This window comes from Penaeus chinensis, chromosome 3 (assembly GCF_019202785.1).
Source record: "Penaeus chinensis breed Huanghai No. 1 chromosome 3, ASM1920278v2, whole genome shotgun sequence".
NCBI lineage: Eukaryota > Metazoa > Arthropoda > Malacostraca > Decapoda > Penaeidae > Penaeus > Penaeus chinensis.
In genome coordinates, this window is record NC_061821.1 from 28,163,695 (window position 1) to 28,176,727 (window position 13,033).

The 13,033-nt window shown below is 37.2% G+C and overlaps 1 protein-coding gene across 5 annotated transcripts in view; it reads left to right on the forward strand.

Annotated features, from left to right (window-relative positions):
* Positions 1-142: 142 nt before the first annotated feature.
* Positions 143-13,033, forward strand: part of LOC125045650 (protein MON2 homolog) — a 39,179-nt gene continuing 26,288 nt past the window's right edge. For all 5 annotated transcript variants that reach the window (XM_047643061.1, XM_047643078.1, XM_047643070.1 and 2 more), the window contains exons 1-7: positions 143-286; positions 7,413-7,644; positions 7,898-8,029; positions 10,049-10,231; positions 11,062-11,201; positions 12,204-12,318; positions 12,825-12,950. In XM_047643061.1, the coding sequence (XP_047499017.1) occupies positions 7,528-7,644; positions 7,898-8,029; positions 10,049-10,231; positions 11,062-11,201; positions 12,204-12,318; positions 12,825-12,950 (813 nt within the window). In that variant the 5' untranslated portion in view covers positions 143-286; positions 7,413-7,527. The remainder of the gene's footprint in view (positions 287-7,412; positions 7,645-7,897; positions 8,030-10,048; positions 10,232-11,061; positions 11,202-12,203; positions 12,319-12,824; positions 12,951-13,033) is intronic.

The window sequence follows — 13,033 nt, forward strand, 5'->3', positions numbered from 1 at the left end:
TTAGAGAGAATAGGATCGCTTTCCCTTCAGTCTGCCAAAGCCTTCGGATAGAATCGCCAGCATTTGTTTCGAACTATAAGCGCTTGGATCCTCTCGAGTCAGATGTAAACAAACACTTCATTTCTCTTATAGTTGACACCGCCGAGGACCTGCCAACTCAGCTGGGAGTTCCTTTTCTGTGGCTCTTTTCACCGCTATTTCGCCTCTTTTTTCAATCAAGATGCCATGGGCGGCGGAGGAGTGGCGCTGCAGTGATCAAGAGTGACGTTCCCGTGCCAAATAAGAGGCAAGTGAGGCCCGGCTAGGGGGTGATACGTAAATGTTAGATGTTTACCGTAGTAACCTGTAGTGACAGATCTGACACCGATGAACAGGTTCACTGTTGATTTTTTTGCACTTATTCATCGTTGTTTTATCCTTTGTTAAGTTTTTTATGTGCAGTTGTTATCTTTTTGCAAATAGAGAAGGATGATTGTGTCTGTGGATATTTTATTTCTTATTTATGGATGTGGTGTGTTTTTTTGCGGTTTCAGTTTTAAGTATGACAGCTAGTGCAGTGCAGTGAAAAATGTAAATGCAATGTAATGAAAACATTCAAAATATATAGATGAAGGATAGAGCAGACTGTTTGATGATAAATTTATCAAAACTGTAAATTATGATAGCTATCAACCTAGGCAATATCAATGAATACATTTAGATGGTATATTAAATTATTATGGGCTAAGATTTTAGTAATAAATGATCATTGCTTATATATCCAAGATAAATAAATTGCTTCCTTGTTTTTATTGATATTTGAATGTGCAATCTTCTTTTCCATTGCAAACTATCAGTTTCTGTGTTAGCATTACTTTCTTCATTCAGTAGGCTTGAGAAATCAGTGTATTTAAAAAAAAAATAATTATAATAATGAGGAGAAGAGACAAATTACACAGTATGCACTTACTATCTTTTAAATGTATATCATCAATTTTGTTACACTTTCAAGAAATGCATAATAAATCTAGAATAATTTTGACTCAATCAATTAATGGCTTTCCTCACAGCCATTCCTTAGTACCCTTACATCAATGCTTGTAGATTGTGAGGTGATGAAATTAGCTAGAATTATAAAATCTTCCCTCACTAGGAAAGTCAGGTTGGTTAGTTTAGTTGTATTATTACTATGGTAAATGTCGAAATTGTAAATTAGAGAACCTTGAATGAAGTCTGCTAATGAAATATGATATTAATAGTAAGTGAACCAGTAAATAAATACAAGCATAACTGAAAATCCCCATAATTTGCACAACAACTTGTGCTTCAATAAGTGTCGAGAAACATTTTCCTTGCGGACCCTTCACCTCATCTTTGTCATGATGTCACTCATGTGTCATTCAGACCTGCCTGCCTTTCTGATTAGATTTGCTTGATATTTTGCATTCTAGATAGGGTGTTGGGAAGTTAGTGGGTGAAGACCCCTAGCAACAATAGAAATGTATAAATATCACAAACTAAGCCCACAACCATTCTTTTTCTTACCCTTCCCACACCCTAAAACTTAAAATTCCCATGAAGGAATGGGAGGAGGTCTTCGTCATCTAGCATTTCCCGACAAGAATGATTATCAAAATCATTTGAACTGAATCAGAAACACTTGGAAAAACATGTTCTGTATCTTGAGGGAAATAATGGTTTAAATGTAGCCTTACTAAAACATCTTTGAATAAATGAATTTGAATATGTGTTTTTGATAAATCTAGCTCATCCACATGGCGCAAAGTTTGCACAGTGACAGAGGTTGCCTGACTTATATATATCAAATACATACCATACAGGGGACTATGATGGTTGTACAAGCAAATATTGAAGTTATAGATTTTTATGGTTATTATATGTAGCAGGACCAAAGCAAGGAGAAAAGAAAGAGCGGAGAAGAAAAACGGAAAACATAAAGTGACAGTAATTGCTAGACAGCAGGCTAAAGCCACAAGAAGAAAAGTGATGTCAACAGGCAGGCTCTGCAGCTAAGCCCCCCAATAAGCTATTAACTCATTGTGGACGGTATCAAAACTACCTTGAAGAGTGAAGCTTTAGCCTGGCAATGAATATCAATGGGAGTTGATGGTTTGTGGTTTAGACTATTTTTCTTAAAGCTAGACAGTAGGGAGTAAGGTACGTACCATGTACAGCAAGAACCACCTCAGTTGGCACAAAAATTAGTTCACCATTAATTTTGATGAATTGTCAGGTTCCCCCTACGTATACCCATAGAAAACTTCAGTTGTATTGGGGTGAATGATGTTGGCTGAGGAGGCGGAGCTTTGTCATCCATGCATAATTATCTAGTTGGAGCTCCTTGCTGAACACTTTGAGGACTGCTTTGGCTCACACATTGAAATTAATAAAGGCCTGGCTCAAGGGAGTTGGTATGGACTTCATCAAAGACTGGCCGAGGGATTTCTCACATCATAAATTCATCGAGAACATTTTCAGGCTCATGAAGAGGCTCTTCAGGGAGAAGGACATCTCGACTGTGCCTAAGCACTTCCATGACATATGGGGCAACCTTAATCCGATGCCGATGGGTATCAGAAATCCCTGAGTGTCATAAACTCTAGTGATTTCTGGCAATGTCCTGAAACTGGGCGTGGAAGTCTGCTACCAGTAGCAGAACTTCCTGCTCCATGTGCTCTGGTGCGTCTCCGTACGTACAGCCATACCCCGCAGACAAAGCGGTATGTTATGACTCTTGTACACGTTACCCATCCGTAAAGAGTAAGCACAGTCTCCTTCAGCAACTGGCAGAATCTGTCCCAAAACGCATGACAAGTTGCGTGAAATGTAAGGAACTTACTACTTTGTACCAAGACCAGTGGGTACTCCCTCCATGAGCATCGTGAGGCACTTCCAATTCTGATGGCGCTGACTGTATTTGCCTATGGAGTCAAAGTTTTCCAGTTAGGCTGAAAACATTTTTGTAAATGATGGCTGCAGGAACACAGATGGATTTCAAGCAGCAACTGAAGTCACTAAACTGTTAGTGGCTGGCCAGTTGTAGCAAGCCTGTTGTTCAGCTAACATGGTGGTTTAGGTAATGAAATTATGATGTTACGGATCATGCTACATTTTATAAAAAGCAGTAATCATGCACATATCTTCTGGAATTCAAAGTTTTTGGTCCTTTCCAACTGTGGCATACCTTTACCCTCTGTAGTAAGATAAACCCATGGAAATTCAATGATTGAGAGGGTATCTGGGGGCTGAACCTGTTTTCTAAAAATATCAAGATATTATTCTTACTTTGACTTTAATTTATAAACTCGTTCACTTTTAGATTTGCTGGTATGAGTGATTTCACTCATAACTCCCTGAGAAAACCTGGTTCCCAGGAATGCATCCAAGCTTGTTAGCTGGAATAGTTGGGTTTAGTGGTCCTTTTAGAAAGAATTACCTAAATTACTACTTAAGAGTGTGAAGATATAGTTAGAGTAAATAAAACACATATAAGATAATATAGCCTGGCTCAAGGGAGCAATGAAATTTGTTAATATGTATAAATGGTGAAAAAAAAGCAAGCAAGCAAGCAAGCAAGCAAGCAAGCAAGCAAGCAAGCAAGCAAGCAAGCAAGCAAGCAAGTAAGCAAGCAAGCAAGCAAGCAAGCAAGCAAAGAGACTTTGCAAACTCATCTTGACTCTGCAAACCACATGACAATATAGAGGCAAGAGTATTGGTATAGCCTCCACACTATACACTCCTTCAAAGGCTAATAAACCTCTTTCATGTACATTTGGCAAGTTAAAACTTGCCACTAATTTGGAAAATATACCAGTTCTGCATCTGTCATTGTTTTACTGATGCATCCAGTCTGGTTGATGTATATTGGAAAGTTCTCTTGAAAATTATGTAGCAAATAATTTTGCACCCAAGGTTTCAGAAAAAAATGCTGCATTCTCAAATCTGGTTTTGCCAGAATTTACATGCTAAAGATTTGTTTGCCTTTGTTGGAGTGTAAAGCAAAGTGATATGGAGTTTCGCCATTTGTTTAAGATAGATTTCCTCTTTACAATAACACCTACCATTATTCAGTACTTGTCTGTAACGAGGCACCAAGGGCAATGTCACCAAAATTATGTTTTGAGTATGTTAGCCATTAGTTTCAGATATGCAGTGATGTTTTTTATATTCAATCTATAATGGTTATGCACAAACTCGAAGCATCTTAGAAGTACATCCAGGGTATTACAGTATTTTTTTTAAGTACATGACTGCCATGTGTTTCAAAGCCTAGAACTGCATTTTCTTATATTTATTTTGACGTAATTAGAATAATTCTGATGTTTTTTTCTAATGAAAGCATTAATTAATTTCTTTGTTAGTACCCCCTATCCTATTTGCCAAGAGTTAGCTCTGTTAGGAGGTAAACATGTGTCAGTGAAAAGAAGTAATTAGAAGGGGATATAGATTGGTTTATATATATATATAAAAGAATTCTGCAAAGCTGATGTACTGAGGCTTTCAGATAGTCAGTTTACTTGCAAAGGTGCTATTTCCCATAGCTATGGCCTGCTGCATTTTTTTATTCATATTACTATTTACTACAAGTGTGGTAATATCTTGCACAAGCCAACAGAAACTGGTAGGATGTTTTCCTGTTTCTCCGTTGGTGTGCATAAGGTGTAAATAGTGTGAATGGCTCCTCTGTTCTCTGAGCCAGTAGTACAGTCATACTTCTCACCCCTTTTTGATTTTGAATGGAACATAATAACTGTGAAATAGGGATTCTGGTGCTATATGATGTGTATATTTCATCCAGCCAAATTCTTCATCCTTTTCCCTCTCCTAATCTTCTGTGCAATATGTAAAAATAATGTCATACAGTCACCTAATATCTCGCTTGTCTTTCTACCCTTTTGATAGATGTAATTTCATACAGATGTGTGTATTTTTGTTTAATGGGATAAATATGTTTTTTATTGCTTTATATACCTTATTTGCATTCTGGTGTTGATGCATAGGTTTATCAGATTATCATTCTCTTTATTTTTCTCCTCCTTTCATTCTCTTTTTCTCTCTCCTTTGACCCTCTCTGCATACCACTGTTTGTCCACATCTACCTTCTTTCCCTCTGCCTTCCATCCTTCCTTCTTTCCCTCTGCCTTCCATCCTTCCTTCTTCCAATCTTCCTTCAGTTCGTTCCTTCACTCTCCTTCTTTCCACTCAGCCCATTGAGGAGGCCATTAAGGCAAAGATTTAAAAAGTAAGCATTGCATCGATTAATCCCTTTTCCCTTCTAGTCGAGCAGCTAATTAACTGCACTACCAAGTAGCAGTTCAAAGGGTTACAGGAGTCCCCTCCTCATTTCTTTTGATAGCATTTCTCTTTTTATGTGCCACATGTACACGTGGTAAAGATATTAACATCACTGCCTCTTAATCTGAGTAAAGAAGTTCTGAGTTCTCATGGCTGTATGGCAAAGATTGTGTTTAAGATTTCATTTAAGAGTTTGATATCATATACCTTATACTTTTTATGCTGATGTATGTATGTATGTATGTATGTATTTATGTATGTATGTATGTATGTATGTATGTATGTATGTATGTATGTATGTATGTATGTATGTATGTATGAGTGTGTGAGTGAGTTGGTGAGTGAGTTGGTGAGTGAGTGAGTGAGTGAGTGAGTGAGTGAGTGAGTGAGTGAGTGAGTGAGTGAGTGAGTGAGTGGGTGAGTGGGTGAGTGGGTGAGTGGGTGAGTGAGTGAGTGAGTGAGTTGGTGAATGAGTGAATAAGTTGGTAAGTGGGTGAGTGAGTGAATGAGTAATGAGTGAGTGAATGAGTAATGAGTGAGTGAATGAGTAATGAGTGAGTGAATGAGTAATGAGTGAGTGAATGAGTAATGAGTGAGTGAATGAGTAATGAGTGAGTGAATGAGTAATGAGTGAGTGAATGAGTAATGAGTGAGTGAATGAGTAATGAGTGAGTGAATGAGTAATGAGTGAGTGAATGAGTAATGAGTGAGTGAATGAGTAATGAGTGAGTAAATGAGTAATGAGTGAGTGAATGAGTAATGAGTGAGTGAATGAGTAATGAGTAATGAGTGAGTGAATGAGTAATGAGTGAGTGAATGAGTAATGAGTGAGTGAATGAGTAATGAGTGAGTGAATGAGTAATGAGTGAGTGAATTAGTAATGAGTAAGTGAATGAGTAATGAGTGAGTGAATGAGTAATGAGTGAGTGAATGGGTAATGAGTGAGTTAATAATGAGGTAGTAAATGGGTAATGAGTGAGTGAATGAGTAATGAGCGAGTTGAATGAGTAATGAGTGAGTGAATGAATAATGAGGTAGTGAATGAGTAATGAGTTAGTGAATGAGTAATGAGTGAGTAAGTAAGTGAGATGAGTGACTGAGTGAGTATGTGTGTCAGAAGAAAGTACTGTGAATTACTTTAGCTTTGTACCCTTTTCCACTTTTTAGTGTCGTATGATTTTGAAGATCTTTTAGTATAGATTTATTTTCATTATTAACTTTTTTTGGGTATGACATTCATGTAAAAGATATATATTAGATAAAAACTAAGAGGCTATAATATTTTTATATTATTGTTTTATATTTAAATGCACTTTTTTAATTAATTTAAGAAGAGTTGTTCTTTGGAGTTTTCATGAAATTTTGATTATCTTTTGATTAGGGAGTAATTTACTTTTATAGATCCCAGTTTTTTGTTAATGCTTCTGTCTTATTTGTTCTTATCTGCTGTTCCAAAAATATATATATAATATTTGTAACCTTTATTGATTCAAAACTTCAAAATCATCCACTATGACACAAGTTGTGAAGTTCATGAGAATTGTTTGAATAACATGTAACATTTCAATGCATCACATCATTCCATATATCGCTATCGCAAAACATTAACCTTGATAAAAATTGTTGTGTCATTTGGAAGCAAAAAGAAGATAGGCCTTGACTCCCTCACTGTGCTAATCATCATGACATCAGCATTACACTTAATCCATGAAGCACACCCTCGTCTTTCACTCTCAGTTGTTTCTACCTCACTCTGAATATTTTCCTTGGTTATCGTTGCTATGCTGCTTCTATGTTTTTCATGATGTTAGGAATCCTTTCTCTTTCTTCTGAACTCTTCTGCAATTGTTATGTGGGATTTTCTTATTGTTATGACCTTAAACAAAAATTCTAGTCATCTGATAAACTCAAGCATTTTTATATATATGATTTGAATAGACTGATATTTTTCCTGTTGTGTAGAAAATGTTTCCATAAAGATGAAAGGCATAAGACTTCACCTAGTGTTAAAAAGAGTTGAAAAGAGTGAATACAGCTCTTTGTTTTGCTCATCATGACAATAACTGTTTCTCTCTACCTTCTACCTTCTCACATACTAAACATTAAACTCTTGGCAGGTGTGGCAAAAAAAGGAGAAAAGATATAAAGATAGAAAAGAAAAAGAACATCAAGCAACAAAGGGGGGCAGAAAGTACAGGGTTTGGAGAGAACAGGAAATTTTGAAAAGAACACATGAATTCTGCAGCCATGTCTAATGAAGGGAGAGCAGCCAAGATCCTCGATGCCTTGCAGAATGACCTTAAGTCCCTCTGCATGGAGACAAAGAAAAGATATCCTCACATTAAAGATGTAAGTGAAAGAGTTTTTTGTGTAGTAATAGGGATTTTACTGTAAGTAATAGGAATTTAGCAGAGAATAATAAAATATATTAATATCCAACTTTTGCTAAAGAATCATGAAACATTGAGATAATGAGCTTTGGAACATTTTGTAGTATTCAGCAGAAGAAAAATCCTTCTCAAATATTTTTATGTATTTATTCTATTCTTTCATCAATATAACTTGTTATCACATATTCATGTTATTCAACCCTTCATTTTAGTCCTGTGAGGAAGCCATCATCAAAGTCCGTGGGGCAGCAATGAACCCCCAGTCTTCGCTGGCTCAGATAACCTCTCAGATACTTTACCCACTTGTGCAGGCTGCAGAAACAAAGGACCCCAAAATTGTTAAGGTAAAACTTAGCTGCAATGTGATATCTTTGTAGTAGATGGAAAGTAAGAATGTAGTAAGGAAATTATTCATATTGCCCTTCATTTCATAGGTAATTTTTTATGCTTATAATTTTTTCTAGGTTAGGTAATTGATAGCCTGATATTATAATGATATATGAATTACATATTATTTCTTGCATTTTAAGGGGACCGTTCCTGAGAAAATGCCGATTTTCACTTTTTTGTTGAAAAATAGTAAATGGTCTTACAGACTTTAATGAAATTGGGTAGGATGAAAGAGTACTTTATTACGCATCTTTATACTTAATTTTATTTGATTTGACCGAAGGGAATTGTAGGCGCAACGAAAAATCAATTTTTTAAAGTTAGGTTAACTCTAGCCTTCTCACGTCCCTGAGTTATTACTTAATTTTCTATATGACTTTTGCTGAGAAAACCTGTAGGTCATACAAACAAAAAACGTATTCCGATATGGAAACTTATTAATTAGTTTCAAAATTATCGCATGTTACATAACTGCAAAAAAAAAAAGTAAACCTTTTTTAACACCCCCCGACTGAAAATGGGAGGTAGGGAAGAGAAAGGGGGGGCAAATATTAATATGCTCTTACGTAATCACCCATAAGCAAACAGGGTGTACAACGGGTGGAAGGGAGAGTAAGAAGAAAGCTAATACTAAAACATGTATGCTACTACTCGTGGTTCCTGGTTCCCTTTCAATTGAGATGAGCAAAAATCCTCAACTCAGTTGAAATATCCCTTCGGAGAGTATCATGGGCTACCAACCCACTCCTTGTCGCCAAGGAAGACAGACATGGCACATGTGCGCACACTAATACTCTCACGCGCACACTCATACACTCGCGCGCACACTCATACACTCAGGGGCACACTCATACACTCAGGCGCACACTCATACACTCAGGCGCACACTCATACACTCAGGCGCACACTCATACACTCAGGCGCACACTCATACACTCAGGCGCACACTCATACACTCAGGCGCACACTCATACACTCAGGCGCACACTCATACACTCAGGCGCACACTCATACACTCAGGCGCACACTCATACACTCTGGCGCACACTCATACAGTTGGGCGTATACTCTTACACTCGTGCACGCACCCTAACACTCGCGAGCGCACTCTTATACTCAGGCGCGCACTCATGCACTCGTGTGCACACTCATATACTCCCGCGCATACTCTAACACTTGGGTGCACACACTAACATTTGGGCGCACACTCTAACACTCACGCATACACTCAAACACTCTTGTGTACACTTATACACTTATGCACACACTCATGCATTCGTGTGCACACTCATATACTTCTGCCCGCACTCTAACACTCGTGTGCACACTCATATACTTGTGCGCACACACTGACACTCGGGCGCACACTCTAACATTCGGGTGCACACACTAACACTCGCGCGAACATTCATACACTCGGACGCGCACTCATGCACTCGAGTGCACACTCATGCACTCGTGCGCACACTCATATACTCACCCTCATACTCTAACACTCGGGTGCACACTCTAACACTCACACGCACACTCTAACACTCACGCGTGCACTCATACATTCGCACGCACATTCATACACTTGCGCACACACTCATACACTCGCCCGCACACTCATTCACTCGCATGCACGATACTTTTACCCTCCTGTGAGCCATTTCAATAAGTAAAGTCAAATGTAAAGGCATAAGTATATATAGGTGAAATTTGCTGATCAGCAAAATAGTTGTCCGGGGTTAGGCCCTCATTTGACCACCTAATTTTTCTTTGCGGGAGTTCATATTCATGTGAGTAGTTCTACAGTAGTATACGAATCTGAAACAAGGCATAACTCATTTTTTACCCCCTCTGTCCCCTCCCCCCTCCCCCCAACCCAGGGACGGTCCCCCTAATGCAAAATACGTGCTCATTTATAACCACAAGGATCACCTTCCTTGGGATAACATAAAGATTAACATTTTATGCTTTTATCACTACAGCTAGCTTTAGCAATAATGCAGCGGCTAATAGTCGCTGACGTTGTTGATGAAAGCAGTGGAGAGCATGTTGTGGAGACGTTGTGGATGCTGATGGAAACAGGTGTGGAGGAGCTGAAGGTTCTCCAGACGGTAACATTATTACTTACTACAAGCACTGTGATCCAGGGACCAAACCTTGCAAAGGTGAGATGAAGATGTCTGTGTTGTGTTGTGTTAATGGCATAGTCTTTCATGTGCTTTTGGAGGGTTAGTTGCACAGGGATAGTATCTGAACCCAAGAATAGGGACTTGCTCAAATGGTAGTTTTGAGTGGGTTGTTTATGTGCAAATTATTAAGTGTGTACACATTTTGCAGTTAAATTTTTTGGTATTCTTGTATTTGTCTACAAGGGAATATATGGCACAAAGAAAAAATCCAAAACTCTCTAAGAAGGATATATTACACATGTTACAAGAAGTCCTTCTGTAAATGTTGATTTAATTTTTACACAGGCAATGCATGTACACATGTACTGTACTAAAAGTATTTAGTCATCAAGGAGAGACTTAACCTGACTTTGTCTGTTAACCCCATTCCTTGAATTTTCAGGAAAAAGAGGTTTTGTGTTATTTTTATCTTTAACATTATAATGATGATGGTAATCATGGTGATAATGATAAATTAGTAATGATAATGATAACAATAGTGATAACAATTATGAGAGTAGTAATGATCATAATGATAGTAGAAATTGAAACTTTTTTCCCAATAATTCAAGGAATTTTGTAAATAGGTGTGGTCTAGAAATTGATTCTTTGTTGACAAAGCTGTCCGTAAATAAATAAAATACATAAAACAAAAGCATGACAGACAGAGCATGTTCCTGGCATCAGGGGGTTAAAATTATTTGATTTAGTGAAATCAACATTGCAATCCCTAGAGAACATGTAAACCTTTAAATTATTTTATATAAATTTTTCTTCTTGAGCATATGCAACTTTTTATTTTTATTTTTTATTTTTTCACATTTCAGGCACTAGTTTTATGTTTTCGGCTACACTTCACTAAGGATGCTACTGTTGTAAATACTGCCAGTGCCACAGTGCGCCAGCTAGTGAGTGTGGTGTTTGAAAGGGTTGTTGCAGAGGATGCAAAGCACTATCAAGAGGAGGAGTAAGTGGTTGATGTATTTTTTTTTTTTAAGGTTTTAGGTTTGGAATTAATTATTTAATTTTCTTTATTGAGGATTTTGTTGATATAGATATTGATTTTGTGAATACAGCATTTGATTTTTTTTTTCTTTGCCTGAAATCTCGTATTTATTCATGCAGTGTTTGAGCTTGATATTTCTGTTCTTGGGAATGATGGTCAATGTCCCTTGGTTATATTTGCCATAATTGCTCATCATATAAGACTGGTATTCATAAAAATTCTCAGTCATTAGGAAATTCTAACCATAGGGTATTCTAATACCATTCCCATTTTAAAATACTTGATTTGTCCTAGACTTGCTCTTAGCTGATAGAAAAAAAGTTATGACAGCTAGTGATGTGATCCAAGGGCAGTAAGGAATTCCCAAGAGGCCAGGAGGAATATCAACCAGTGCATTTCTGTTTACTTGTTGAAATGTTTTATTGGTCTCTGAGCAATATGTTGATGTTAAACCTATCAAGATGATGTTTGAGCTTAAGGGAATACTTTTTAGGACCAATTTTGGGAGATTCATTCTGGCAAGTGTAAGAGCAAAGAATAACAGTGGTGGATATTACTGGTTAATGATTTTAATCAATGTGATGTGATGATTCTTCAATATGAATATTAATATCATTAGCATTGATGACAGTAGTTTCAACACAAAAAGAAAATTTAGTTTCATGAATGACGTTTAGGCAGCTCTAGCCATTTTCTAACTGACTGTCTTATTATATATAAAGCATTTGCTTCAGTTTGTTGGGTCAAAGTCACTCTTATAGTATTTTCAATATTTATTTAATAGTTTATGGTATAGTTTGCTAAAAATAGCTTGTAGCCTTTTACAAATCTGGATGTATTTGGCAATTATCAAATGTGAAAAATTGCCACACTGTGCAGGATATGTAATTTCATGGTTAATCTCAATTATAATATGCTAGTCATAATATTAATGCTTTTGTTAACTTGTCTCCAAATTGCCAGGGGAAACAAAAATGACTCAGACGAGAGCGTGAGCCTTGAGGAGTTGAAGGTGTTGAGTTCCAGTCCACCAAAGACATTGAGACCTGCTGCCGCTGATGCGTATCTCATGTTCCAGGTACAATGATCTCAGTCTTTCTTCTGTGTATAGTTTCTTAAGGAAATGAATATATGCATGATAATTTAATGGTTTTGAGCTATAGTAGTCTTAAAACCATTTCTTCCTCTTGTTTCCTTTTTAGAATGTCCTTGATATGTTAATTCAGACATTCCTTATGTACAAGTGATTAAAGTGTTTATTAACTCCAATACACTAGGGAGATGCCGGATGATGTCTTATCATACCCCTGGGATGACATCTTCGTGTCATGTGCAGTCAAACCTGCTCTAAGCTATTCACACCAAACATTTGCGCGCGCACACACACACACACACACACACACACACACACACACACACACACACACACACACACACACACACACACACACACACACACACACACACACACACACACATATTATATATATTATAATTTTGTTTTTTATATAACTCAAAATAACACAACTTCATGTCATGTATAATCATGTAAATATAATTTTGATCTGTCTCTTCACCTATTAGGACCTGGTGCAGCTTGTGAATGCTGACCAGCCCCTGTGGTTATTAGGTCTCACAGAGATGACACGCACCTTTGGCTTAGAACTCCTCGAGTCCGTCCTTACAACATTCCCTGCTGTTTTTTACCATGTAAGTGTTTAATGTGTTTTTTGTGTATTCCCTATTTTATTTTCATTCAGCTTTTAAATCAATGATTTGGTTATTATTATTAT